Here is a 26101-nt window from a genome sequence, read left to right on the forward strand (position 1 = left end):
TTTAAATCCGAGTTTTTTTAGCACATGGGCTAGCTTCTGAATACCTTATGACCACAGAGATCATTTATCCAATTTGGCCTTTTTTTTAATTACATAAACCTCGAATGCATTATGTGTTTCAATTTAGTCATTCTGTAATATTTTTGTCCATCTGACCGTCTACTAAAACAGTAAAATGATTCGTTCATGTGACATTTACATGATGAAAACAAGCTGAAAAATACTTTTTTTTACAACAAATACTTCATTACGCCTCAAAATTCATTAAAATGTCTTATTGTATGGTATCAATGAATGATTATCTGTTCTTTAACCACATGTTTTAAATTGTGGCAAAAGGGATTCCACACCTCCAAGTAAAAATTGAAGCACTTAAACTTTCGGAAATAAGAAGGACCCATGAAAAGACAAAGTTGAATGCTTGGGTCCCCACCGATAAAGAGGTTCCAAGACATGATGTGTTCTTCCTTTTTGAGAGATATATAAATTGTAAATTTGTAGTGGGATTGAAATTATAATATTTCTCACTTGACATGTTATAATATTCTCAGTGTAATTTCCATTGCATTGACGGTAAACATAAATAGTGACTCGTGATTAATTTATTGAAATGATGAACTCAATAATTCAATGACTCCAACTGCGTTTGCAATAATTTGCAATAATTTAACGGCTAAATCTGCGTTTGCATGCAATCAGAATTCACATCGAAGAAAAATCCATGTTATTGATCAAACCATCAATTCTGCTTGAATATGTAGTATGTACAATCAATCTTAAACAAAGTTAATTTTCATATAGCTCTTATTTACGTGAAACTTGGAAGTAGTGACTCGTGGCTATACTTGATTGGAAAAAATGAAAAGTCTGTGCTTGTCTACCTTAGCTGACCAATCATGTGATCTATATTTGGATAGTTTTTTTCAATTTGTCAGAAATACGACTCCGCAAACAACTATCATAATAGTGGTTGGATACTTAAAAAAAAAAATAATTCAATGACTTATACTATAACACTTGGTGTAACAGATCGTATTCCGGCATATTGAAAATTTTCTCCTATATTTGACCAAACTCGTTTTTAGGTAGAGAAATGAAGCCTTATTTGTTATAGAGATTTGGTTAAAGTAGAGAAGCGATGCCTAAACAATATGGGAAAACTTGAAGCCTCTACGAAAACCAAAGATCCTAAAAGCCTAGGGTTGCAATTCATTTGTCAAATTTGTACCTAAAAGTTCAGAAAATATGGAAACAGAGACCGTGATTAGGAAGAAGGATCGTTGATTTAAAAGGAATGCCAAATGCGTCCATGCAAATTAACCTCTAGTAATGAACAAGTATGCGATGAGCAGATGAGCAAATCTTAATTTTTGAATGCCCTGGACGCAAAACACTCTTGTAAGTTTAAACCAAGGACTTTTTCAACGAGGGATTGAGTCGTGGAAGTCATGAAAATCTCATATTCGTCGCAAAAAATCAATGAATATGGTATGCCATGACTTTTTGTGTTCTTAAAGTTCTTTGCTAATGACCATTTGGTTTAATAACATATGTCTATATTTGGTTGGAAGATATTTTCACTTTGAATCTCATAAATGAGAGTATGTTACGATTCCTATAGCATAAAAGAAAAGAAAGCTTTTTAGCTAAAATAGTTATTGAGATTGACATAACTCTTTATTTGGGTTCTTGAGAGTTGAAATCAATGGTCCCTGAGTTCGTTCATTGTTAATCATTTTGGTCATTCCGTGAAAAATTTCTGTTAAATAAGGATCAAAATGACAAAAATACAAACCGAGGGACCATGTCTATCGATTTTAAATCTCAAAGACTAAAGTAAAAAATTATACCAATTTCAATGACCATTTTAGTTGAAAAAGCCAAAATGGTTACTTTTACGTGTTGCTTTCTAAATTCACTCGTGCAACTAGAACCCATGGTTTTAGAGGAAAAACACTGCAGTGGCTGTAATCAAAAGTAAAAAAAAATCGATCTCCAAAACTTTGTCTATTCTTAGTTACATCCTCTCCTATTCAACAAACCATGCATACCTAATTACAAGCTAAATTTTTTTTTTAAAATTAACCCAAATTTGGTTTAATTACAAACTCTGCTTTAATATCCCAACGACTTTAAAAAAACAAGACAACGGCGCACAATCACACAGATTCCCAAAAACACAGGAAAAAAGGAAAATTACAAAACGCTTCCTAGCTTCCATGGCTTCCTCCTCCATCAAGGTCATCTCCTCCTCCGCCTTCACCGCCTCAGCGACACTGTCTCAAGTCCCGCCACCACCATCCAAACCCTACCTCCTTTCCTTCCTCCACACCACCTCCAACCCCATATCCTTAAAACTCTCCCATTCCCATAATTTGCGTTCCCATTCTTTTCTCATAACCAACGTTCTAAAAACAGCTGAGTCATCATCCGACACATACGTTTCAAAGTCCTCCCAGCTTCCCAAGCAACCGTCTTCAGATTCAACTCCGACCATCCTGGTCTCCGAAAAACTTGGAGAAGCCGGTCTCCAAGTCCTACGTGGCTTTGGCAACTTGGAGTGCGCGTATGACCTCTCCCCTGAGGAGCTCTGCGCCAAGATCTCGACATGCGACGCTTTGATCGTTCGGAGTGGAACGAAGGTGACCAGGCAGGTGTTTGAGGCGGCCAAAGGGAGGTTGAAGGTGGTGGGGAGAGCTGGCGTGGGGATAGACAATGTGGATCTGCAGGCGGCCACAGAATTTGGATGTCTGGTCGTTAATGCGCCCACGGCAAACACCGTGGCCGCCGCAGAGCACGGGATTGCGCTGCTCACTGCCATGTCACGAAATGTTGCGCAAGCTGATGCTTCCATCAAAGCTGGTAATTAACACTTATTTAATTTGTTGTTTTATAAATAGTTTTAGTTTTCTAAGAAAATTCTCACGACCCATGCCTTCCTAGTTTCGGATGAAATCAAATTTTAATATGTGCAATTATTTGCAAATAACATGTTTTAGGTAAGCATAGATTTTCCTTTTCGGATGTGAAATATCAAACTTATGTTTAAGTTTACAACTCGCTTCGTAGTCATCTTTTTATATTTGTTAGGCCAACTATTTTGGTTTATTATTAAATTTGAGAAGTGATTTATGCACTTCAATATCTCTCTCTCTCTCCATTCGTTACCTAATATCAAAGGACAAATGAAAAGGATCTAACAGGAGAGAATGGACATGTATAAAAATCACTTGAGTTTAAAATTTTTAAGAAAAAATATTGATATACTAAAAAAAATAAAAATTTAAGCAAAAATGAAACTTTAAAATCTCTAGTTTTAACTTTCAATTAACATAATATAAATTAGTAGTATACTTTGGTTGTTGATAATAATTGACTTTTTAGTCAAAATAGTCTCTAAAAGTGACATAACTCCTCACTTTGGTTCTGGCAATGAAAATTGATAGAAGTAGTCTCTAAGTTTGTTCACTGTAAATCGTTTTGGTTATTCCCTCAAAATCCTCGTTAAGTGGAGGGGTTTGATAAAAATGCTCTCAAAAGACGGTTACGTGGTCTTCACATGACAATTTAACGAGGAATTAACAGATTTGTCACGAAATGACCAAAATGATTTAGAGTGGACAAACTCAGGAACCAATTCTATAGATGTTCATTGTCAGGGATCAAAGTAAGGAGTTATGTCAATCTTAAAAACTATTTTAGCTAAAAGGTCATAATAATTTGCCCTTGAGATTAAAGATTAAAGATGTTTTTTCCTATGCAATACAAGCTATATTGAGAGGTAAGGACTCAAATTTGTTATTTTAGATGTAAGGGCAAATGCTCTTACTTGCAATCCCGTTGCAGGATCAAAGACCTAAGCTAAAGATACACTTGATGGGTTTATTTTCTCTCTCGAGCAAAACAATTGTTATCGAATTATTGCAAAAGTAAATAGTTTTTGTCTAGCTTGATGTCGCGACTGACAGTCGTACACAGTACGCCGGGGTCGGATTTCCGCTTTTGTACCTTTACAATTCATTGAATTTAGTGGGTGCGCATTGAATTTATATGGATCTGTCGCTTTCTGGGTAGAAATATGATTGTCCAAGCAACAAGTGAACGAAAGCGTCTACGGATCTATGAATTCGAAAACACATATTTTGATGCACCTTTTTGCTGAGCTCATTTTGTAATTTATTTCAATGATTTAACTATTTATTTTTATGTCTTATTTCAAAAATCATTTCTACTAAAAATACTCAATTCCGAAATCACATGACTATTGATTAAATTGAGTATTTCTTTGTAGAACTGTATTTGTCCATTTTCTTTATCATAAATGATGTGCTAAAATATAACAGGTTTGAATCGTTGAAATATATTACGAAATGTGACCTACAAATAAGTGGCAAAATATGTGTAAAAAACTGTGTCTCCATGTCCTAACCTTTTATGTACATATAATTTGAATGGATGCTGTTGAACCGACACATTCCACAGGTGGATGCACGTGTGAACATTCACGCATGTGAGCATGACATGCAGGAACAATTTTATTCCCAAGTTGAAAAGGAATCGAATTCTGTCAGACATATTTTATCTACTAATAGCTAGGAATTAAGGGTCCTTCCCTTTTGATTATCAAAGACAAATATGACTGACTGAGGGTTTTCTAACCGGGAAATGATTTCTGCACTCCACTCTTCTCCCAGTACACTCCACAATTTTTCCGATGTTTGACTATTGAAAAGAGAAATACGAGTAAAAAACAAAGGAAGGAATGCAGAAGTAAAAATGAATACTACCTAACTTTGAGTTTGATTGTTTCTGGACTAAACATGTGTTGGTTCTACTAAGTGAATGAAAGGGCTGCAATTTCCATAATTTTCGAGATCAATAAATTCGAAATTTTGTTCATTAAATCGACTGTAAAAAAATTTGGTTGACACCTTATTGTTTTAATTTTGATCCCTTGAAGAACATGTTGACACATTTCTTTGTGTATGTGTAAGGATGGACTGCATTTTCCTTTGAAGTTCTGCTGCTAACCTGCACATAATGCTAACTTTGATGCCGGACTTTTGCAGGAAAGTGGCAACGAAACAAGTACATTGGCGTCTCTCTAGTTGGGAAAACATTGGCAGTTATGGGATTTGGAAAAGTTGGATCCGAAGTTGCTAGACGTGCGAAAGGCTTGGGAATGCATGTTATTTCACATGATCCTTATGCACCGGCTGATAGAGCGCGCGCAATTGGTGTGGATTTGGTCTCTTTTGAGCAGGCACTTGGCACTGCAGATTTCATATCACTGCACATGCCTCTCACCCCTACTACATCAAAGGTGTTCAACGATAAAACATTCGCAATGATGAAGAAGGGAGTCCGAATCATTAATGTTGCCCGAGGCGGAGTCATTGATGAAGATGCACTAGTGAGAGCTCTTGACAGTGGAATTGTTGCTCAGGTATGATTCTCTAATTTATGTCAAAGTTGACAGTGTTGAAGATACAATTGTAAATAGCATGTTTTCAAGGAAGAAAGTGATTTCTGCACACCTATTTTTTTCTTCTTCGCTCTTCTGTAGAGGGAGAAACATCATTTGTATATTCCATCACCCACATTTTCTCCATTTTTTTCTGCTGACTTTAGTATTGTTTTGATCTATGCTAACATACAGTTACGTTTGTTACATTGTTTCGTAACAGGCTGCACTTGATGTGTTCGAAGAGGAGCCTCCATCCAAAGATAGTAAGCTCGTGCAACATGAGAATCTAACAGTCACACCTCATCTAGGAGCTAGCACAAAGGAAGCTCAGGCACGTTTAATTTCTCCGATACTGATCAAACTTTTCGAAAGATATATCTTACATCCTTTAACTCATCAAAAAAGCACAAAACATAATATTTTCAGGAAGGTGTTGCCATTGAAATAGCAGAAGCTGTTGTTGGAGCATTGAGAGGTGAACTTTCTGCAACCGCTGTCAACGCTCCCATGGTCTCTCCTGAGGTATGTTGCTTGATTAGTAGAAGAGGAATAGGCAACATTCGTGGAAGATTAACTAAGCTCGCAAAATTTTCATGTTCTCAGGTTCTGGCTGAGTTGTCTCCATATGTTGTGCTAACCGAGAAGCTGGGAAAGTTGGCTGTACAATTAGTAGCAGGAGGAAGTGGGATTAAATCTGTGAGGGTGGTTTACCAATCAGCTCGCCACCCCGATGACTTGGATACCAGACTTCTCAGGGCCATGATCACCAAAGGCATCATCGAACCGATATCTGCCTCATTTATCAATCTAGTCAATGCAGATTTCATTGCGAAGGATAAAGGTCTGCACATAAGCGAGGAAAGGGTAGCTGTCGACGCATCTCCAGAGTGCCCTATCGCTTCAATCCAAGTACACATTTCCAAAGTGGAGTCCAAATTCGCAAGTTGTGTTTCCGAAAATGGAAACATAAGCATTGAGGGGAAAGTGAAATATGGCAAGCCCCATCTGACATTGTTAGGAACGTTTGGCGTGGATGTGAGCCTCGAGGGAAATCTCATTCTGTGCCGGCAGGTGGATCATCCAGGCATGATTGGACAGGTGGGGAACATACTTGGGACCGAGAATGTGAATGTGAACTTTATGAGTGTGGGAAGAACTGTCCAGAAGAAGGCCATAATGGCGATTGGAGTGGATGAGGAACCGAAAGAGGAGTTGCTCAATAAGATCGGGAAGGTACCTGATATCGAAGAGTTTGTGTTCCTTAAGCTATAGTAAAAACCTAATGAGAAGGCTTCTGGTGCAGGCAAAAAAAAAAAAATCACAGTTGGTTTAAGTAATGTTCTTCTTCTTCTTCAGCAGTAAACAAAGAGGCCGGCCAGCTCTGCGTGTCCCTGGTTGCGCCATGAATTTAGTCTAGATGGTAATGTATTTCGCGCCAACATGATAAGCCAGAAGCCGGTGGTATTAGGATTGATGTTTTAGTTAGTTTTGGTAGTTCTTTATCCGCATTCTGCGATTCTTATCGATGTTGTTGTTGTTGTTGTTCGATTATTGTCAGTGCTGGTGTAGTAATAGTTGTAATTCTTCTGCTAGTGTGTGGACTTATTTGTAAGGTAATTCTGTTGAAGTTTTCCAATTTTCTTTTGGTAAATGCAGACATTAATGCTAGAAGTTTTTCAGTAATAAGCACCAGCAGAATTCTTTTAGGTACCGTTTGGTACGTCGGAACAGAGTGGGATAAGGCGTTCCGTTCCACATTTGGTACGTCTAAAACGGGTGGAATGAGCTGTTCCACGGGACGAGTTTTGGGTGAATTTTCGTTCTACCTCATCCCCCTGGAACGACTCGTTCCACATCCGTGGAACACAAAATTATAACCTATCCGTCGCCTTCTTCTTCCTCCTTGTTTCCATCCAAGGGCATTTTTGCTCCCGCTCCGTTCCGTTCCATCCTGTTCCGTTCCGTTCCGTCCCATTCCGTTCCATCATGTCCCGTCTGCATACCAAACGATACCTTATGCTTGGTATTCATTGGGTAATGTCTTGGGAGGCAAGCAAGCTATATGCTGAATTAGGTTGGGTTTCCAAGCTTTGGTAGAGGCAAAATCTTGACGAATTGGTGTTACTACAATATATATTTATACCTTGCTAAATTTCCTTCTTGGTATTATGTTTCAACTTTCAAATCTCACCAACTAAAAGTTGGTAGAGGTCGATCGTGCATAACATGATGACCTGTCTTAATGATGTGGTTGTTAACATGACGATTATCTTGCATTGAATATTTATATTATTATACTCCAACCATGACGAATGAGCTGTTGAGAAGTTTTTTTAGTGCGGAACACTCAAAGTCCAAGACAAATCAATGTTGTTTATATTGTAATACGTAGATTTAGAAGGTGTATTCAATTTGTTGAGCGATTTTAAATCTTTTTACAAATTCAAGGATATTCAATCAAGATTTTAAATGATTATTTGAAAATTTTGGTGTATTAAATCATGATTTTAAATGAGCTTATTGCAGTCTAGGGGTATTAGATTAGAAACTGATTTAAAGGGTTTAAAAAGTGAGGTCACTCAATAATAAGGTCTAGTAGTATTATTCTTCACTTGGAAGTGAGATGTCTTAGGCTCGATTCTCCCCAAAGGTGAATTTGAATTTGAATCACATTATTGCGAGCCTATTGTGAGGCTAAGCCTAATCATCCCTTTAGTGTAGATAATATCGTTGATTAAAAAAAAAAGTGAGAAAATTCGAGAGATTTCATAATATTTTTAACCATTTTTAAATCTCACCTCCCTCCTTTAAGGGTATTCACTCAAAATTTTATGTTAAATCTTTAAAAATCAATTAAAACCCATAACATTTTCATTAAAATTTCTCGAATTCTATTAAAATCTATAGATTTATAAATCGGTGTGATAAATATCACAAAAACTCTCCGACGGAAGAAGAAATAAAATAAACTCAAAAATACCGAAAATGTTATAAACCACACGATCTTGCTTTGGCACGTGTCATCACGCGATTGAATTATTGGGTAAGTGAATCAGAGGGTCCGCATCCTGTAGAGTTGCAGTTTTGTATAACCCTATTCGGCAAATTCCCGATCGCTCGCGGCAAAATCCCATTCCAAACACTCAACTTTTACCAACGAAAAATCTCAACTCTCTCTCCCTTCCCTCCCTCTCTTTCTCTCTCTAGGGTTTTGCGTACAAATCGGATATGGCCGGCGCTGGGATCCACCCGTACCACCAGCAATGGCAGCCCGCAGCCGCCGCTCCTCCGCCTCCCCCTACGGCTGTCGGCTCTATAGCTCCTCCTCCTCCTCACCACCTCGTCGACAACCCGAACCGACCCCTTACCGATGAGGTTCGCACCATATTCATCACTGGTCTTCCTGAGGATGTGAAGGAGAGAGAGATACAGAACCTCCTGAGATGGTTGCCAGGATACGAGGCCTCGCAGGTCAACAACAAAGGCGAGAAGCCTATGAGTTTCGCGCTCTTTTCCACTGCTCATCAAGCCATTGCTGCCAAAGACGCCCTTCAGGTTAGCTTTGAATAATTTCTTACGGTTGAATTTTGATTTTGATGTTTATGTTGAAATTTTGAGTTTTTGTTCGATTTTGGGGTTTAGGGTATGATTTTCGATTCGGAGTCGAAGGCTGTGCTGCACACGGAGATGGCAAAGAAGAATCTTTTTGTTAAAAGAGGTGAGGATGGTGATTAATTTGTTACTTTTTGAGTTGAATTGGAGAGTTTTATTGTTTTCGGTATTTTGTTAGGGATCTAGTTCATAGAGTTTTATCTACGTTGAGTAGTTATCAATGTATTGGGTTTAAAGTTCAATTTTGTTAGTGGAATAGGGGAGAATTTCCTGTTTCCGGTAATGGGCAAGTGTCGGTTCTATTACTTATGTTTATCATTACCGCATTATGTTGGTTCGAATCGTAATAACAATGGTTTTTGGTTAGCTTAGAGAGTTTGGTTGAATATTTTGTGACTATCTAATTTGAGTTGGAAACTATAGGAATTGTAGGCGATACAAGCCCTTATGATCAGAGTAAACGTTTGCGAACTGGTGGTGACTACTCACAGGCTGGCTATAGCAGTCCATCTCCTTTTCATCCTCCTCCTCCACCTGTTTGGGGGCCACACGGGTAATCAAACATTGCTCATCTAATTTCGAAATAAAATTTAGTTGTTTCTGCTGCTCAATAGAGCATATGTTTTCCTTTCCTGATATTTCACATTTTCTCATGTGAATGTTGCTCGTGTGGCCCAGGTATCTGGCTCCACCACCTCCTACGTATGATCCATATGGTGGTTATCCTGTTCCTCCAGTACAAATGCATCCTCCTCCTCCTGTACCAGCACCGAGTAGCTATGTACCTGTTCTGGTAATCCACTATGCTTTGTGTGTGTAAAATGTTGGGTAAAGAGTTTGTGTTTGCTAATTTATGAGTTTGCATGAACCTCACAAATTTCCTTTTTTTTTTTTTTACTTTGGATTGGGGTGTGTGTGGGGAGTTGAGATATTGATATTTATCAAGAGATATAGTTTGTCTAGCCATCACTTAGTCAAACAACCACTGTACCCCTTCTTCTCTTGTTATATAAATGAATGTATATTATATCGAAGAAGAAAAAAACTGAAGTGCAGCCTTAAAATGATATTTAAACTAACTAAGCAGATTAGCTATTCATTTTTACTTGTTCAACTCACAGTTCAAATATTTATTTTCTTCCCTTTATGTAGCTTATTTTGTTTGTGTATTCCCCACTTTCTTTCTTCCTGTTTGCTGTGCTTTTGTTGTTTCGTAGTGGCCAATTTTTTCATAACTGTTGGCTGTCCATGATGTAGGAAGCCGATAAATATAATTTGTTCTTCTTTATGATGGTTCTTGTTTCCTGCAGAACACTAAAGATAACCCACCGTGCAATACCTTATTTATTGGAAATCTGGGAGAGACAATTAATGAGGAAGAACTGAGGGGCCTTTTCAGCTCGTATGAATGTCTCATCCCTTATCTTAGGATGTGTTTCATTTCTTTGTTTCATAAGAAAGGTGTCAAGCTAAATATAAATTTTTGGTAATGCAGACAACCTGGATTTAAGCAAATGAAGATCTTAAGACAAGAAAGGCATACTGTTTGTTTCATTGAGTTTGAAGTAAGTAATATTTAGCAATTAAACGCTGTTCATTGACGCTTTCATATTGGGATAAATATTCTGAGTGCCTGCCCTTTTCTATATTTACTAAACAGATTTTCTGTATAATCCATGCAGGATGTGAACAGTGCCACCAATGTGCACCACGCTTTGCAAGGTGCTGTTATCCCCAGTTCTGGTTCTGTAGGCATGAGAATACAATATCCTTTTGGAATTTTCTTATGGCTGATATTTTGTTTGTTGTTTATGCAACTTAATATTAATTGGACTGCAAGTATAAATAAGCATATGTCAAAATTTGTGCTCTCATGTACCTGGTTGCTGGACTGTTTTACATGTATGACCGTGACTAGTTTCTACTTTCTCAAGTCACCTGTAACATTCATGTTTCCAAAACTCTGTTTTCTAGGATGGATTTTTGTTTTGTGGGTTATATGATCCAATGCTGAGTCAGATCGATCAGGTTCTTGCCCTATTTTTTAATCTAGGTTTCCAGATGTATAGTATGTCAATGCTCTACATAATCATGAAAGTTGTCTTAACTTAGTATACGGAGTTTAGCAAATCCTATTTAGTGACGTGCAAAAGTCATCTGTTGATGTGCCTTTTCTGTGTGCGTCAGTGTGACTGATTAATGTTACATGAATAAAAGGTTTGAATACCCTTTTATGCTTGGTATATCATAGTGATACCAAAGTTTAGATTACCAAATGGCATTTGCAGCAAGATTTTTATCTTACAGAATAATTTTAGTTCCAATATTCCTTAAAATAACTTCTATATATATATATATATATCCACCTCACCACAGATATATATGTTACTCATGACTTGTCTATGTTCCTTTTGTGATTGACAGTATATGTTTTTTCCTTGACTTATAAATACATATTCAAAGAACCCATTTGGGAAAAGGAAAGATGGAAACCACCCTGGTGCTGTCCCTGCTGCCAATGGAGCTCCACCGGCCATGACATACCAGTAGCTTGAAGGGGATGTACTCTGTTCCTTATGCTAGAGACAATCACAACCACATGATAGGATGCATCTTGCAGCTGTTGCATGCATCCATTTCATAGTCACGTCATCAGCATTAGCATCTCCCCTCATGTGAATGAATGCACTTAGTGGCATCATGAACATACCATTTGGCCATGTTATAACGTACTTGTGACATGCATTTTCAGCAGTATGTGTTAATGCCTGGATATTAGGGGCTCAAATTGTTATCATCTTATAGCCTATTTGTGACATGCATATTTCAGCAGTATGTGTTAATGCAATGTTAGGGGCAAAAATATTGTTATCATCTGTAGGGTGGTGGGTCGTGCATTGGTCTACAGATTAAATTGTTGTATGTCGAAATTAGGAATGCCCACCCATATAGACATCTTGCTAGCTTACATTATTTTTTAACATAGGTTTGAGCGGTTAACTTATCTCAACCAATCATCTGAAGGTGGTCCTCAGTTCTATTTGATGGCATAACTTCCATTCCGTTGTGGATACTTAGGAAAACACACCATTAATTATCATGTTTTTCGTTTCCATCACGTTTGTCATTTCCATCCCCACGACATACTAATAACTTAGACTAGTCATGGATCATCGTTTAAGCGAGGAGCTAGACATGCAGTTTTACCATTCAAGATGTTCGAAGCATGACTTTTCAGAAAGATGTTGGGTATTATATACATGCTGTGTGGTTTATATACAGGATATTCCAATACCAAATGACAATGCACTATTCATTTGAGGAGGTCTGGTGTATTCGGCTGCTCGTTTGTTTCAGGTAATATTACTTCACTAGGCAATCATCAAGCAATTTTCGTGTACTTCTGGCCTCGAGATTAGTAGGTATCTTGATGTTTATCGGTGAGAGGAAACACATTTTTTCCATAACTAGTTTGAAGCAAATATGATGGAACTATGCGTTGGTCCTTGCGTGCCATTGATTACTTGTAAGCGAACTGAATTCATAGGTTGTGAAGATTTACTGGAAAGTGAAGAAAAATAGAAAGTGGGCAGTTTGCAATTCTTGCTTCACTTTATGCATGCCCTACTTGACCTTATTGGGTGCTCTTGATTTTGATCATACCCACTGATTTTCTATATGTGCTTTCGCAACTAGAATGGATTGACCCATAGCATGGACCGATATCCATAACCGTCGGATCGTTGGCTAAAAATCTGGAGACTAAAGATGTGATGGTTCATGGGTCTTGGTCCATGTTTCCGATATTTTTTTACTCCGACCATATTTGTCAAATGGGATGAGAAAAGCTAAGGCGACTCACTGACTTTTTATGTACTTTTTGTCATTTTATATTTTTGGTTTTATAATATCGGTACGATAATTAACGTTAAATTGTGAAGTGACAGATAATATATCATTAGGAATAAAACTAATTGAGAGGTGTTTTTTTTTTTTTTTCCACAATAGTTTACCATGTATTTATTTTATTCCCGCCCACAATTTCGGAGGTGGATTGTTTGCCCTTTCATTTCCATACTCTCCTCATGCCTTCTTGTGATGTGTGGTTACGGTTAAGCCACGTTAATATTTTGTATTAATTTTTTATAGAAATAATAAAACAAAAAGTAACAAGAATATAAACTGTTGACGTGGTTTAATTGTGACCACATAAACAGGAGAGCATGAGAAGAGTATGGAAATGGAAGGGCAGACAATCCATCTCCCACAATTTCATTGTCAAAACCCTGAATTTACCCGCGCACCAAGTATTACGCTCAATTATATTTTTTACAAGTAAAATACTATGTTTATTTTGCGGAAGGTCAGAAGTCACAATTGATGGTAGTTAAGTAAGTAGGGCCTCCCTCCCTTAAAATAGTTGGAGGAATCCTTTTCTCGTCCCCCGTATTGACGTGGTCGTGTGCAGTCAGCTCCACTTTTGGACGAGACATACGCAAATCCATGCCTTGTTTTCACATTGCGTAATGTCATTGTAATGCTGAAGCATCTGCCTTTTTATTGACAGTTTAACAACCAAAAACAATAAATAATTGATGCTTTAGGGTAGTTGAGGAGTGGTTAAATATGGCATATACAATACAATAATAATCCACAGACAATTTATATAATACGAATATATTGCAATCGTGGTATTTTTATGTTAATTATATAATCTTTTATGTGTATATTGACAATTAAATTAACGCGTGCGCATAAACAATTATCAGTTTTCGTTTGCTTACCTCCAAAGCATGCGAATCTCATGTTCATGTTTATCTTGTAACAAATGGGGTTGGGGATTGAGAAATATGGTTGGTATTTTTTTATTTTTTTTAATTATTATTACTTAAGAGAACTTAGGAATGCTTCCGATAAACAATTATCAGTTCACAAACTTGTTCATTTGTTTGCTTACCTCCAAAGCATGCGAATCTCATGTCCATGTTTATTTCATTAAAGTTCATAATTATTACATTAATTTAAGAAATGGAAGTTTTAAATTTGAGGCGCATGAGAGAAAACTTAACATCCTATTGAGAAATCAAACGCTCAAAAATATGGAGAAATGTCAATTCTCATTTTTGACAATATATAATGTACCATAAGCCCCACTTTTTTATTAATAAAATCAAAACGCGAACATTTTTATATATTTTTTTCAATAATATATAGTAGGTAAGAAAATGAACAGTTCAAATAAATAAAAAAATGTATTAATTATAAAATTTAAATATAACTGCTAAAACACATGTAATATTAAATTCATACATTGGGAAAAGGATCCTCGTATGGATTTAGGGGATTCTGTAATCGTGTTCGTTCATCATATATCGTGCGATCAGTTTTTGCTAGGTACTATTTATATTTAATTTTAAATTTAAATTTTAAAATTTAAATTTATTTCTGACTACACGATGTACTATGAATAGAAACGATTATGAGATCTCTTGGATTTCTAGAAAAAGGATCCAATACGTTGTGGTCAAAAGGTGAAACGACCCTGCAGGCAAGCACCCACCTGCCCTGATTTCATCACACAATTTCACTAGAAAGTACTCATCTTTATGCTTTGTTCAATGTTCACACACAAAAAACAAATTTTAGTTTTTATTATTTTAGTTGTCAAATAACACACACAAAACACACAGGAAAAGAGTATTGTTTCTTGGTTCCGTTAGGTTATAAAAGTACGATTATAGTCCACACAAGTCTCCAAAATGTGGCTCCAACCAGAAGACCGCGTATAAACACTCCATATTCTTTGACCAAATAAAAAAAAAAAACACTCCATATTCTACTCAATTCTACGCTATTTAACAGCCTCAACCGCCATGCCAAAAACCCCAACACAATCCTCTCTCTCTCTCAAACATTTTTCCACTCAGTTTCCAACTCAATTCAATATACATGCTGCTGGGTTTTACTGTGAGCTCAAATCAGCATGCTTACCACTAAAGCTCAAATCTTTACCAAAATCCCAACATCGTCCTCTCTCTCTCTCTCTCTCTCTCTCTCTCTCTCTCTCTCTCAAACTGTTCCACTCGGTTTCCAACTCACTCAAATGCAAAGGAAAGCTGAATCTACATGCAGTAGCTAAAGCTCATATCTTTACCAAATAATTTTCATTTTTCTTTTCATCTCATTAGACACCAAAGCATGCAGCTTTCTCTCTCAAATTTCTTCTTCTTATTGTTATTCTTCTTTTCTGTCCCCATACCTCTTGTATCTAGCTTGAGCTCTGATGGTGTGGCAATGTTGTCCCTCCTCAAGCACTGGACTATAGTCCCAACCCCAATATCCTCCACCTGGAATGCCTCTGATTCCAATCCTTGCCAATGGGTTGGAATCCAATGTGATAAATCCCACAATGTGGTTGCCTTAAACCTCACCGGGTTTGGAATTTCTGGCCAATTGGGTCCTGAAGTTGGCAGCTTTAGGTTTTTGCAGACTCTTTCTTTGGGTTCCAACAACTTTAGTGGCAAAATCCCAACCGGGTTGGCCAATTGTACTTTCCTTGAGTACTTGGATTTGTCAGTAAATGGTTTTTCTGGTGAAATCCCTGAACCCTTGTTTTCGATTTCCAGCTTGGTCCATATTAATCTGTATGAGAATAGTTTGAATGGTTCCATCCCTGCAAATGTTGGGAATTTAAGTAAATTAGAGAAGTTGTATTTGGGTTATAACCAGTTGAGTGGAGTCCTGCCTAAGAGTCTGAACAATCTTGGGAACCTAGTGTATCTTGACGTTAGGGGGAATCATCTCGAGGGTAGGATTGATTTGGGTTCTGGGGATTGCAAGAATTTGTTTTTCTTGGATTTGTCACGCAATCAGTTTAGTGGAGGTCTTCCATCAACCCTGGGAAATTGTAGTAATTTAACACAGTTTGCTGCTGTGAGTAGCAACTTAATGGGGACTATCCCGTCGTCCTTTGGCCAACTAGGGAAGCTTCAACTTCTGTACCTTCCTGAGAACCGTTTGTCTGGGAAAATACCTCCTGAACTTAGTAAGTGTACGTCCTTGACCGGACTACACTTGTATACGAACCAACTAGAGGGAGAAATTCCTAGTGAATTGGGGCTGCTGACCAAATTGCAGGATCTTGAATTGTTTGAGAACAGGTTAACTGGTGAAATCCCAATTAGCATTTGGAAGATTCAGAGTCTTCAGCACATCCTTGTGTACAATAATAGCCTCACGGGGGAGCTGCCTGTGGAGATGACTGAGCTGAAGCAACTGCAGAATATTTCGTTGTTTAACAACCTGTTTTCTGGAGTTATACCTCAAGGTCTGGGGATTAACAGCAGTCTAGTGCAGTTAGATTTTATGTATAATAACTTCACTGGTACAATCCCTCCAAATCTTTGCCATGGAAAGCGCTTAAGGGTGTTGACTATGGCTTCCAATCGACTTCAAGGTTCCATACCTTCTGATGTTGGAAATTGCCCCACTCTCTGGAGGTTGAAGCTTGAACGGAATAACCTCAGTGGAGCTCTCCCGGAATTTGCAGAAAATCCAAACTTCGATCATATGGACATCAGCAGCAATGAGATTAGTGGAGCAATTCCATCAAGCTTGCGAAACTGTGGCAACCTCACAACTATCAATTTGTCCACAAACAAGTTAACCGGAGCTATACCGCCGGAGCTGGGGAATCTTGCAAAGCTCCGTACTTTGGTTCTTTTCCACAACAATTTGGTTGGTTCTCTGCCTCCTCAACTATCCAAGTGTACCAAAATGGATAAGTTTGATGTGCGGTCCAACTTGTTGAACGGCTCCATTCCGTCAATTCTGACAAGTTGGACAGGTTTATCAACGCTGATTTTAAGCGACAACAGCTTCACTGGTGGCATCCCAACTTTCTTGTCGGAGTTCGAAAAGCTTTCAGAGCTACAGCTTGGTGGAAATCTGTTCGGAGGTGTGATTCCACTATCAATTGGAGCATTGAAGAGTATCTTTTATGCTTTAAATCTTAGCAACAATGGATTGACAGGTCCGCTTCCTGCGGAGCTAGGGCAGCTGATAAGGCTACAACAATTAGATCTTTCTCGTAACAATTTGACAGGGACTTTAAAAGCGCTCGACGGTATGAGTTCACTAACTGAGGTTCATGTTTCAGACAACAACTTCACAGGCCCGGTACCGGAGACGTTGATGAAGCTGTTGAACTCATCCCAATCGTCATTTTTGGGCAATCCCTACATATGTGTCAATTACCTTCCATCATGTGGCTCATCGTGCGCGGGAAACAACAGTTTTAAGCCTTGCAACAGCCCACCAAGCAACCGGAAAGGCCTTGGTAAAGTGCAAATTGCATTGACAGCTCTAGGATCCTCGATATTTGTTGTTTTTGTGCTTTATGGGCTGATTTATCTGTTCCTCTGGCGCAAAGGGGCCAAGCACGATCTTGAGATCTCTGCTCAAGAGGGGCCATCTGCCTTGCTCGACAAGGTGCTGGAGGCTACAGAAAACCTGAATGGTCACTATATCATCGGGAGAGGAGCCCATGGAACAGTCTATAAGGCCTCCTTGGCGACAGACCAAGATTATGCAGTCAAGAAGCTTCAATTTGCGGGGCACGAAGGAAGGCGTCTGAGCATGGTTCGAGAAATTCAAACCCTTGGGTCAATTAGGCACCGGAATCTGGTTAGATTGGAAGACTTCTGGTTAAGAAACGACCACGGTTTAATCTTGTATAGGTACATGGAAAATGGGAGCCTTCATGATGTTTTACATGAAATTGAACCCCAACCAACTCTTGAGTGGAGTGTTCGCTACAGGATAGCGCTTGGAACTGCATACGGGTTGGAATATCTCCATTACGATTGCGATCCCCCGATAGTGCATCGAGACATCAAACCTATGAACATCCTCTTGGACTCTGATATGGAGCCCCATATTGCTGACTTTGGTATTGCTAAACTTCTGGATCACCGGTCTTCTTCACCAACGACATCCATGGCAGTTGTGGGTACAACCGGATATATTGCACCAGGTAATTATTCTAGGTTATTTTTAATTCAGAAATGGTTGTACATTTCATGCACTCAATGAACTGAATTGTTATTTTTTCATGGCTTTTGACAGAAATTGCATGTAGACCAACAAGGGGCGTGGAATCTGACGTTTACAGTTACGGGGTCGTTTTACTTGAGCTGCTAACTAGAAAGAAGGCATTGGATCCATCATTTATGGAGCAAACTGACATTGCAGGATGGGCAAAGTCAGCGTGGAGCAGCACGGAACAAATTGATCAGATCGTCGATTCAAGCCTTAAGGAGGAACTTCTGGATTCAACCACCATGGATCAAGTTATCGAGGTGCTTATGGTGGCTTTCAGATGTACTGAGAAAAATCCGAAAAAGAGACCCACGATGAGAGCTGTTATCAAGCAATTGTTAGATGCGGATTCCCAAGTGAGAAGCAAAAAAGGCTAGCTTTTGAATTTTTCCATATCGGTTGTTGTGACCGGTGTACTTCTAGTGCTGTTTAATCTTACCGGATAGTGATGTATCTGTGAACATGTGCAATGTAGGTTCGATATGCAATAAATATTTAACATGTCGGTATTGGCACCTCGATGATAAGCTTCTTATGATGTTAACCATGTGAATGACTGAGTCGAGTGAGGAAGAGAACTTGAGTCGACTGAGTCGAAAAAGTAAGACACAAGTGATCAAAATTTTGGATTTTTCTTCAATACTATGTAGCACTGAATGCATGCGAGGAATTAACAGTTGAGATTGGAAATAGAAGATGTAAACAGTTCTGAAAATGAAATCTGATGTCTAAAATAGCATCGAAGTCGAAGATACAACCTTTCCGAGCCAATCCGGAAGTGTGGATGTCAAATTAGGCAGGTTTAAATGAGCCCCGGATCTCGATACACTGATAATTCTTTTTTCCCAGAAAGCATGTACCGGCCAAATGTTTAGTGTGATCGTCACACCGACACATGACAGGTTATACCATTGGTGGGTTAAAATGAACGATATTTCACGAACGTAGAGTATTTTAAACATTTCTCTTTGCACCAGTTGCTAATTCTAAACGGAACGCAGTATACTTTACAATGTATTATACACATTGAAATGTCTTCTTTTCTCAATGGAAGGAAATATTCAACCTAAGAAACATATCTTCCATGGTTCCAACAAATAAAACATTATTCACATGAACTCGGGGGTAACGACGATATCAATACAGATTATGCGACTCTGCCCGAACTTGTGAAAGAATTATACAAAGTTGTATTCAGATCAAACAACTGCAATCAACAACTTTACAAACTCAAATCATTCAAAAAGAACTCCTAGCCTTGTGAGACGAAACGTCGTCCTCCAGAAAAAAAATGAGGGAAAAGGATGATGACGACCAAAATTATACTGGAGGGGAGAAAGAATTCTAAAGGATCCAAGGATAGTTTTCTATTTAATTTACAGAGAGATGAAACTTGATGTGCCTCAGGAACTCCCATGAGATCTAACAGATGAGATTGATTGTGCTGAAACAGAGGCGGTCGGGCTATTAAGATCCCGATCCCCGTTCACAGCTTTTGGTTTCCCACTTAATCTTTCAATTGCGTCTTGACAGACTTCATTGAACCAGTCATCTTCCGGAAGGACACTGAAACAAGATTACAACCCAGCATACAGTAAATCAACTGCTCAAACGCTATACGTCATGTAATCACAACAAAATCAGAACTTGGAATACAGTAAATTACAAAGAATATAATAAATATAGAAAAAGATCGATCAAGATACATCAAATCCCTTTAGATTGTTCTCGTATAAATGACAAAATTAAAAATAAATAAAACAAAACAGATAAAAGCGTCCAGCGTAAAAAAGATGAAGTGCCGTACCGGAAGGTTTTGCCCAAAACCTTTTTACAATAGGTGATTTTTTTTTTTACTGGGTCCAGGATATTTTCCAGGATAATTTTTGCTTAAAAATAGAACAAGTTGCAATTACGACTCAATATATGTGCATTTATGTTATGCATCTACATGTATATGTGTGCGTATATTATTGATGATGATCAAAGCATACCTATTGGGATCCATGCCTGTTGCAGAAAATGCTGCCATGGCTTTAGATATGATCTCGTTAATAGCTCGATTCAAATTTCGCGATAGGAAACGACTTTGAGAAGCAAAGCATATGACAAACTTCATATCCAGATAGAACTGCACACAGATGAAAAAAGTTACATATAATTGGGTATTCAGTGAGGAGATCCCCAAAATTAAGACGGGAGAAGACAGCTATCATGTAGTACGAGTCCTCGTTAGGATAACCCTTTTAATATTCTTTGGTATCCACTATCTGGTAACCATTTCCTCTAATCTGCATTATTTCCTCACTTAGCTTTAGATTCGATTTCTAATTTATATCACTATCATCACAAAGTTGCGGGTACCAAATGTTAGGTTGTCTAAATTATTAGTAAACTGGGAAGAAATATCAGGCAAAAAAAAAAGGAAAAAACTGGGAATCAGCATATCATTCCGAAAGGCCATGTTACAAAATACCTAGTATCCTGGTATACGAGGAAGTTCTTTTCATGTTCGATACATTGGGATTCAGTTAACATGGAAAGAGAGTTTCATAAAAAACTAGAGCGATCACAGTTGCAGGCCTTTTACTCTAACTCCCTCACTCAAAATATACCAATCCTATATTTTTCCTTCCATCCTCGTTTCTTTGTTCTCTACATGTTAGATCTTCAATTATTTCCTTCCTTCCTTGTACGATATAGTTCCTTCTCATGTTACTAAAATAAGGAACATCCCTTCACATGATTATGGCTATGTGCTTCTTATTGCTTGTACATGTAAGGTTTGAGTTGGTATACTGGATTCAAGACAGATTATCAAAATAAATCACCACGGAGTAAATCAGATGGTGTGACCAGAAATTACATACTTGTTGTAAGCCAAGAGGACCTATAGGTGGCCCATCCTCAATATCATCCCAAAAGCTCTGGTCTTCCGAGAGCCACAATATGACAGTTTCCGTTAGTCTCATTAGAAGCAATGTAGCATATCTTTCCCTTCCTACAAACATTTCTGCTGCTATGTTTGCCATTCTGTTTAGTTTCACAAAAAGTTCCTGAATTGGGACAAAATAACAAAAGAAACTTAGGAGTTAACAAAATTCAATAATAAAAGCATGTAAATAGTAGAAAAAAAAACTCAGATCACATACACCACAAATAAGTTGAATATGTATAGACGCTATACACAAAAGGGGAAATATCATATGCACCCCCCCCCCAAAAAAAACCAAACCCACAAGAACTTTTTGGTCAATTCTCAAGTCCTCACTTTTAAATTGATCAATGTCCCTTTCAAATTTTAGATTCTCTCTTTGTCGTTAGTTCGGACAATCAATAACCAACAAAAAGTATAATTATGGATCATGTAAAGACAGCATGTCACACCTGATAATCTTTAGTTGACCATAACATTCAAGGTAATTAGTCCAATTTCAAGGTACCATGCAAGGAGACATATCTACATGTGTTCAGAAATATTTTGACATAAGACATTTGTTTTATACCAACTTTGACATCCTCCACCAAGAAGTTACACAACAGAAGTCAGAGGGGGAGGTCCTCAAAATTTTTCTTAACCCTTTCTTAAGCATAGAGGACATAAACAAGGGTATGAAACATGCAAAGCATACTAGCAGAGGAATGTGTTGAACCGAATAGCACCAACTATGAATAGCATGACAGCTCAAAAGAAGGAAGAGAAAAGAGTTCAAACAGAAATGACACCAGAGAAAATCATTATTCAGCATACCTGGAATATTAAGGATGGGAACCAATCAACCTCGTCTGCATTCCCATCCATGTTTATGTACATATCAGCAGTAAGATGGCTATCACCATCCTCTGTAAAAATGAGATCTAGAGCATGCTGACGACAGAAACTATCTTTTAATCTATCAACCGAGCTGGCAAGCCGCCTCTTCCACTCCCTTTGCTCAGGATGCCGGTTTTGCCTATCTGATGATCTTCTACGTAGATCATCCTTGTAAGCAACCTGATTCGGTGGAGACAGCTTCATGGCCGCACGTGGAAGTAGTTCATCTGCTAACAAGGATGCATTTGCTAGCAAAGCAATCTGTTGGGCTTCATTCTCAGCTATACTAACAATTTTATTCCCAGAACCTTCAAAGTTTGATTCTTCCTCCATTGAACCCGGTAATGCTTTTATAAGCATGTTCACATATGAATTAAATACTTGGAACAAACCCTCCAATGTCTGACCGCCCAACTGCATACTGAGCAATGGTCCTACATCCTCAAAGAAATCCTGCAATATCAGGTAATCTATGAGGCCACAATAAAATAAGGAATCACACACGCCCAAACAGAAAGTTGATTAATTGATTATATGTGGGAGATAAATGATTTACCTGGACCATGAAATTGAACCGATGTGCACTACTTGTAAGTTTATGTTGGAACGCTGTCATATTACCAAGGGATGTAGTTGAAGGCCTGCCAGGTTGCCGTGTAGCAGTTGAAGGATATGTAAGGACCCAGTCATCAGCAGCAGCTAAGGCAGCAGTGCTTTCCTCAATTCTTTTTAAATTAGCACCTAGTGCTTGTTCAACACTAGGCCTAAAGAGTTTCAAAAGCACAGGACAAAGTGCCAAACCACGAGCTTCCAACAAGGAACAATGGCCTAATGCTATTTGAACACACTCTGCGGCAGCTCTTAACCCCCCAGCAGCAGCTGATGAAGCTAATGCATGTCTTTTAATAAGAGAGGCAAAAGCCTCAGTTTGCTTTATTGCCCATATCACAAGCTCAGACGTATAATTTGGTTCCTTGCCAAATATCGTTGACGAATCACCAGCAGCTTGAGCAATAGCAGAGAACACCAACTGTGAGAGTGCAGCAGTATAAGCTCCTCCATATGAGGTGCTCGATGGACGAAGGCTTTGCATATTATATTGATATCTTTGGAAATGTGCATTGAGCAGCAAACTGTGTGCCCGAGGGCCATCCCCAAGCCTTTTCAGTGCTGAGATAGCTGCACGAAGTTCACCACCACGGGTAGAAGGCTGGCAAGCAGCCTCAGCAAGCTGATCAGCTAACTTTTGCCTGCGTTCAACAATAGAAGTCTGCAGAGACACAAGCAAAGCTTGATCCAGCATCTTCAGTTGTTTTGCTTCAGAAGCCACGCGTTCACCTTCATCGAGGGCATCTAAAGCTTCATCCACTCTCCTTTCGGCCAACAGAACATCCAAGAGATCAGGAAATTCTACCAACCATTTCTCCAGGTCAGTGGGATCTCTATCTTCAGAAATTAATGAACCATTTTCACTAGAACCTTCAGGAACAGATTTAGATAGGGAATCAATGTTTACTCCCTCAGCTAGACCATGAATCAAAGCAGCTTGAGTGGATAGCAGGTTTCTGATAGAAGATAGCTCCCCCTCCAAATCTGATATCTCTTTGGAGGTGCTGTAAGAAATGCAGTTTACATGAAATCAAAATTATACTCCACGAATACTGTGTATCAAAAGGAATGAGTCAAATGACTCCATAACTGAAGAATTAACTGGCTAAACCTTCCAGTAGAATTTGAAAACTACACTCAAGTAAACTAACTACATAAAAGTTACCCCAACAGAGTTCACCATACTAATAGGTAGACAAGAATAGAAATTTCTAATAGATAAATAATCACTTTGACTGTGACTATATTGGCACTAAACTACCTCGGAGACCAAATATTATCAATCGTATAATCTAAAGAAACAAGAACTGAAATTCTAGTAACAAAAACGAAAACATCCAAAAATAAATACAAGTTTAAGGACATAAACAATCATTTGATTGTCACTATATCAGCACTAAAACTACCCTGAATGCCAACTTTTAAACAATTGTATAAAGCAACATGAAACAAACAAGGCAAGACCAAAGACGTTTTAACTCCTACTTAAAGAAAAAATTACGATCATAGTATACTCTGCACCAAGTACACATAACAATTTGTATCTCAAGTTTAATTGGTTCTGAACTCTGAAAAGTTCAAAATATAAACCAGGATAAGCTGGAACACTATGCCATAACCACAGCAGCAAAACCCAAACTACTTAGAGAAGAATGGACATGCAACCACACGAAACAAGTGAAATTTATAGTGTGTGAAGATCAAGGTTCTAAAAGATGCTAGGCGCTAGTCGGGCGGCGAGCTAGGGCCTAGCGCCTAGGCGGGGTCTAGGCGGGCGCCTAGGCGGACTAGGCGGATTTAACTAAATCCATTATATTTCATGCAAATAAGTGTATGTTTATACTTAAAATATATATAATTTCACCATAAACTACAAAATAGAATGACACATATATTATGAAGTATTGGAACATAATGAAAACATGGGGAACAAGCATATAATGTGTGCTCATTTAAGTACTCGATAAGTCTCTTACAATTTATTGGAAAAAAAATATGCAAAATGAAAGTTATCTATTTTCTGCCTAAGCGAGTCGATGCCTAGGCGGTCTTGGTGGGCGCCTCAGTAGGTCTATGGGCCCTTTCTTAATTTTCAAACGTCTAGGCATTAATCGGAGCGGTGACTAGCCGCCTAGCGCCTAGGCGGGGATTTTTAGAACAGTGGTGAAGGTGGTCTAAGAGAACCGAAGGAGGTTTTCTTTTACTTTTTACCTAGAGCTGGAAGTGGTGGGAATATTTTACATGGTACATTTTAAAACTAACGAATCTCACTATCCAAATCTTGCGTAAAATCAAATGTATCAAGCTAGGCCACCCAAATACCCAACCATATGCTAAGCATATCAACAAGCAAAGGCAGCGCTGTTACTGCGAAGCACCTCGGAACATTAACTTGTAAAATTGCACATACATTATGAACTCATCAACTTGTCACGTTAACCATTTAACGAAAACTCACCGTATGAATGCCGAATAGTTAGCATAGACACTTCTATGCATTTCCTCAGCGGAAGCTCTCTTTAAGTCCAAAAGATACGAACATAATTGTCTTATTTCCTGCAAGAAAATTCAAATACATACATTTAACATTGGCCCCTCATATGATTCCGCAATTTTGAAAAATCGAACTTTATAGCATATCCCGAAATTGTTTCAAGAAACCAAATTCTACAACTAAACAAAGATAGTATTCCATTCCATCAACAATTCAAGAGTTCTGAAAGTTCGTTCTTTCACTTTCCCGTGGTTTCTCAGCAACCAAACAACAGAAAATATACAACACTGAACAAAAAAAACATGTATGCATATTACATACACGTATATATAGGGATATGTATATGTACAGGAATAGAAAAAAAGTGACCTTCTCGTTGAGGGAGCATCGTGACTGGACGTAGCTCTGGGAATCGAACTTGTCAGACTTGAAGACATTGAGGCCTTCCTGGAGCTTGGCGCCGTTCTCCTTGACCGGCGTGCCTCTCGACCGGGCCGTCTTCGCCGAAGCCATCAATCGCGGGACAGATCAGATCAATCACCTGAACCAGCAGCTCCGAAATTAGGGCTGCGAGGAGCAAACGGGAGAACGATCCGGTGAGGGCAAAAAGGTAATTTCCAAATTATCCGCCGGCGGAAATTAGGACGTGGAAGTTGAGCTGCCGAGCCAAGCGAAGAGAGAGAGAGAGAGAGAGAGAGAGGAGACGAGTGCTGAAGAAGCGTGTTTTGGTGGAAGAGATGGGAAACGGTAATGTGATGGAACGACGGTTTGGTTTGACTCTCTGATTTACTAGATTTTGACAGCGGTTAATTAGACCCAGTTTTTGACACGACTGACACAGTACAAAAACGATACAAAAATAACGAATTTTGGATCAACACGATAACTAATCGAATTATTATCGGATGATCCGTTAATAACAGATTCTTAATGGGTATACACGTGGGTAACCCGTTTTGACCTATTAAGAAAAAAATTATTTTGATAATTTTAAAGTTTAATTACT

The 26101-nt window shown here is 38.4% G+C and overlaps 4 protein-coding genes across 4 annotated transcripts; 3 read left to right on the plus strand and 1 right to left on the minus strand.

Moving 5' to 3' along the window:
- Positions 1 to 2155: 2155 nt before the first annotated feature.
- On the plus strand, positions 2156 to 7154 carry LOC137739565 (D-3-phosphoglycerate dehydrogenase 3, chloroplastic-like). The gene is made up of 5 exons (XM_068479180.1): positions 2156 to 2862; positions 5070 to 5446; positions 5688 to 5798; positions 5894 to 5989; positions 6071 to 7154. Exons 1-5 carry the CDS (start codon positions 2220 to 2222, stop codon positions 6737 to 6739), a joined length of 1896 nt encoding a protein of 631 aa, XP_068335281.1. The 5' UTR covers positions 2156 to 2219; the 3' UTR covers positions 6740 to 7154.
- Positions 7155 to 8562: 1408 nt separating this feature from the next.
- On the plus strand, positions 8563 to 11941 carry LOC137739498 (uncharacterized). The gene is made up of 8 exons (XM_068479084.1): positions 8563 to 9022; positions 9110 to 9185; positions 9503 to 9632; positions 9758 to 9872; positions 10390 to 10481; positions 10575 to 10644; positions 10762 to 10844; positions 11533 to 11941. The coding sequence occupies exons 1-8, from the start codon at positions 8696 to 8698 to the stop codon at positions 11627 to 11629; spliced, it is 990 nt and encodes a 329-aa protein (XP_068335185.1). The 5' UTR covers positions 8563 to 8695; the 3' UTR covers positions 11630 to 11941.
- A 3042-nt stretch (positions 11942 to 14983) lies between these two features.
- LOC137739777 (receptor-like protein kinase) lies at positions 14984 to 18918 on the plus strand. Its single transcript, XM_068479487.1, has 2 exons — positions 14984 to 18113; positions 18206 to 18918. The coding sequence occupies exons 1-2, from the start codon at positions 15278 to 15280 to the stop codon at positions 18553 to 18555; spliced, it is 3186 nt and encodes a 1061-aa protein (XP_068335588.1). The 5' UTR covers positions 14984 to 15277; the 3' UTR covers positions 18556 to 18918.
- Positions 18919 to 19213: 295 nt separating this feature from the next.
- On the minus strand, positions 19214 to 25841 carry LOC137739778 (exocyst complex component EXO84B-like). Its single transcript, XM_068479488.1, has 7 exons — positions 25465 to 25841; positions 25060 to 25157; positions 22549 to 23605; positions 21930 to 22445; positions 21049 to 21234; positions 20173 to 20309; positions 19214 to 19744 (listed from the first exon to the last, which is right to left on the minus strand). Exons 1-7 carry the CDS (start codon positions 25606 to 25608, stop codon positions 19582 to 19584), a joined length of 2301 nt encoding a protein of 766 aa, XP_068335589.1. The 5' UTR covers positions 25609 to 25841; the 3' UTR covers positions 19214 to 19581.
- Positions 25842 to 26101: the final 260 nt, after the last annotated feature.

Source organism: Pyrus communis, chromosome 7 (genome assembly GCF_963583255.1).
Source record: "Pyrus communis chromosome 7, drPyrComm1.1, whole genome shotgun sequence".
In the NCBI taxonomy this organism is placed as follows: domain Eukaryota; kingdom Viridiplantae; phylum Streptophyta; class Magnoliopsida; order Rosales; family Rosaceae; genus Pyrus; species Pyrus communis.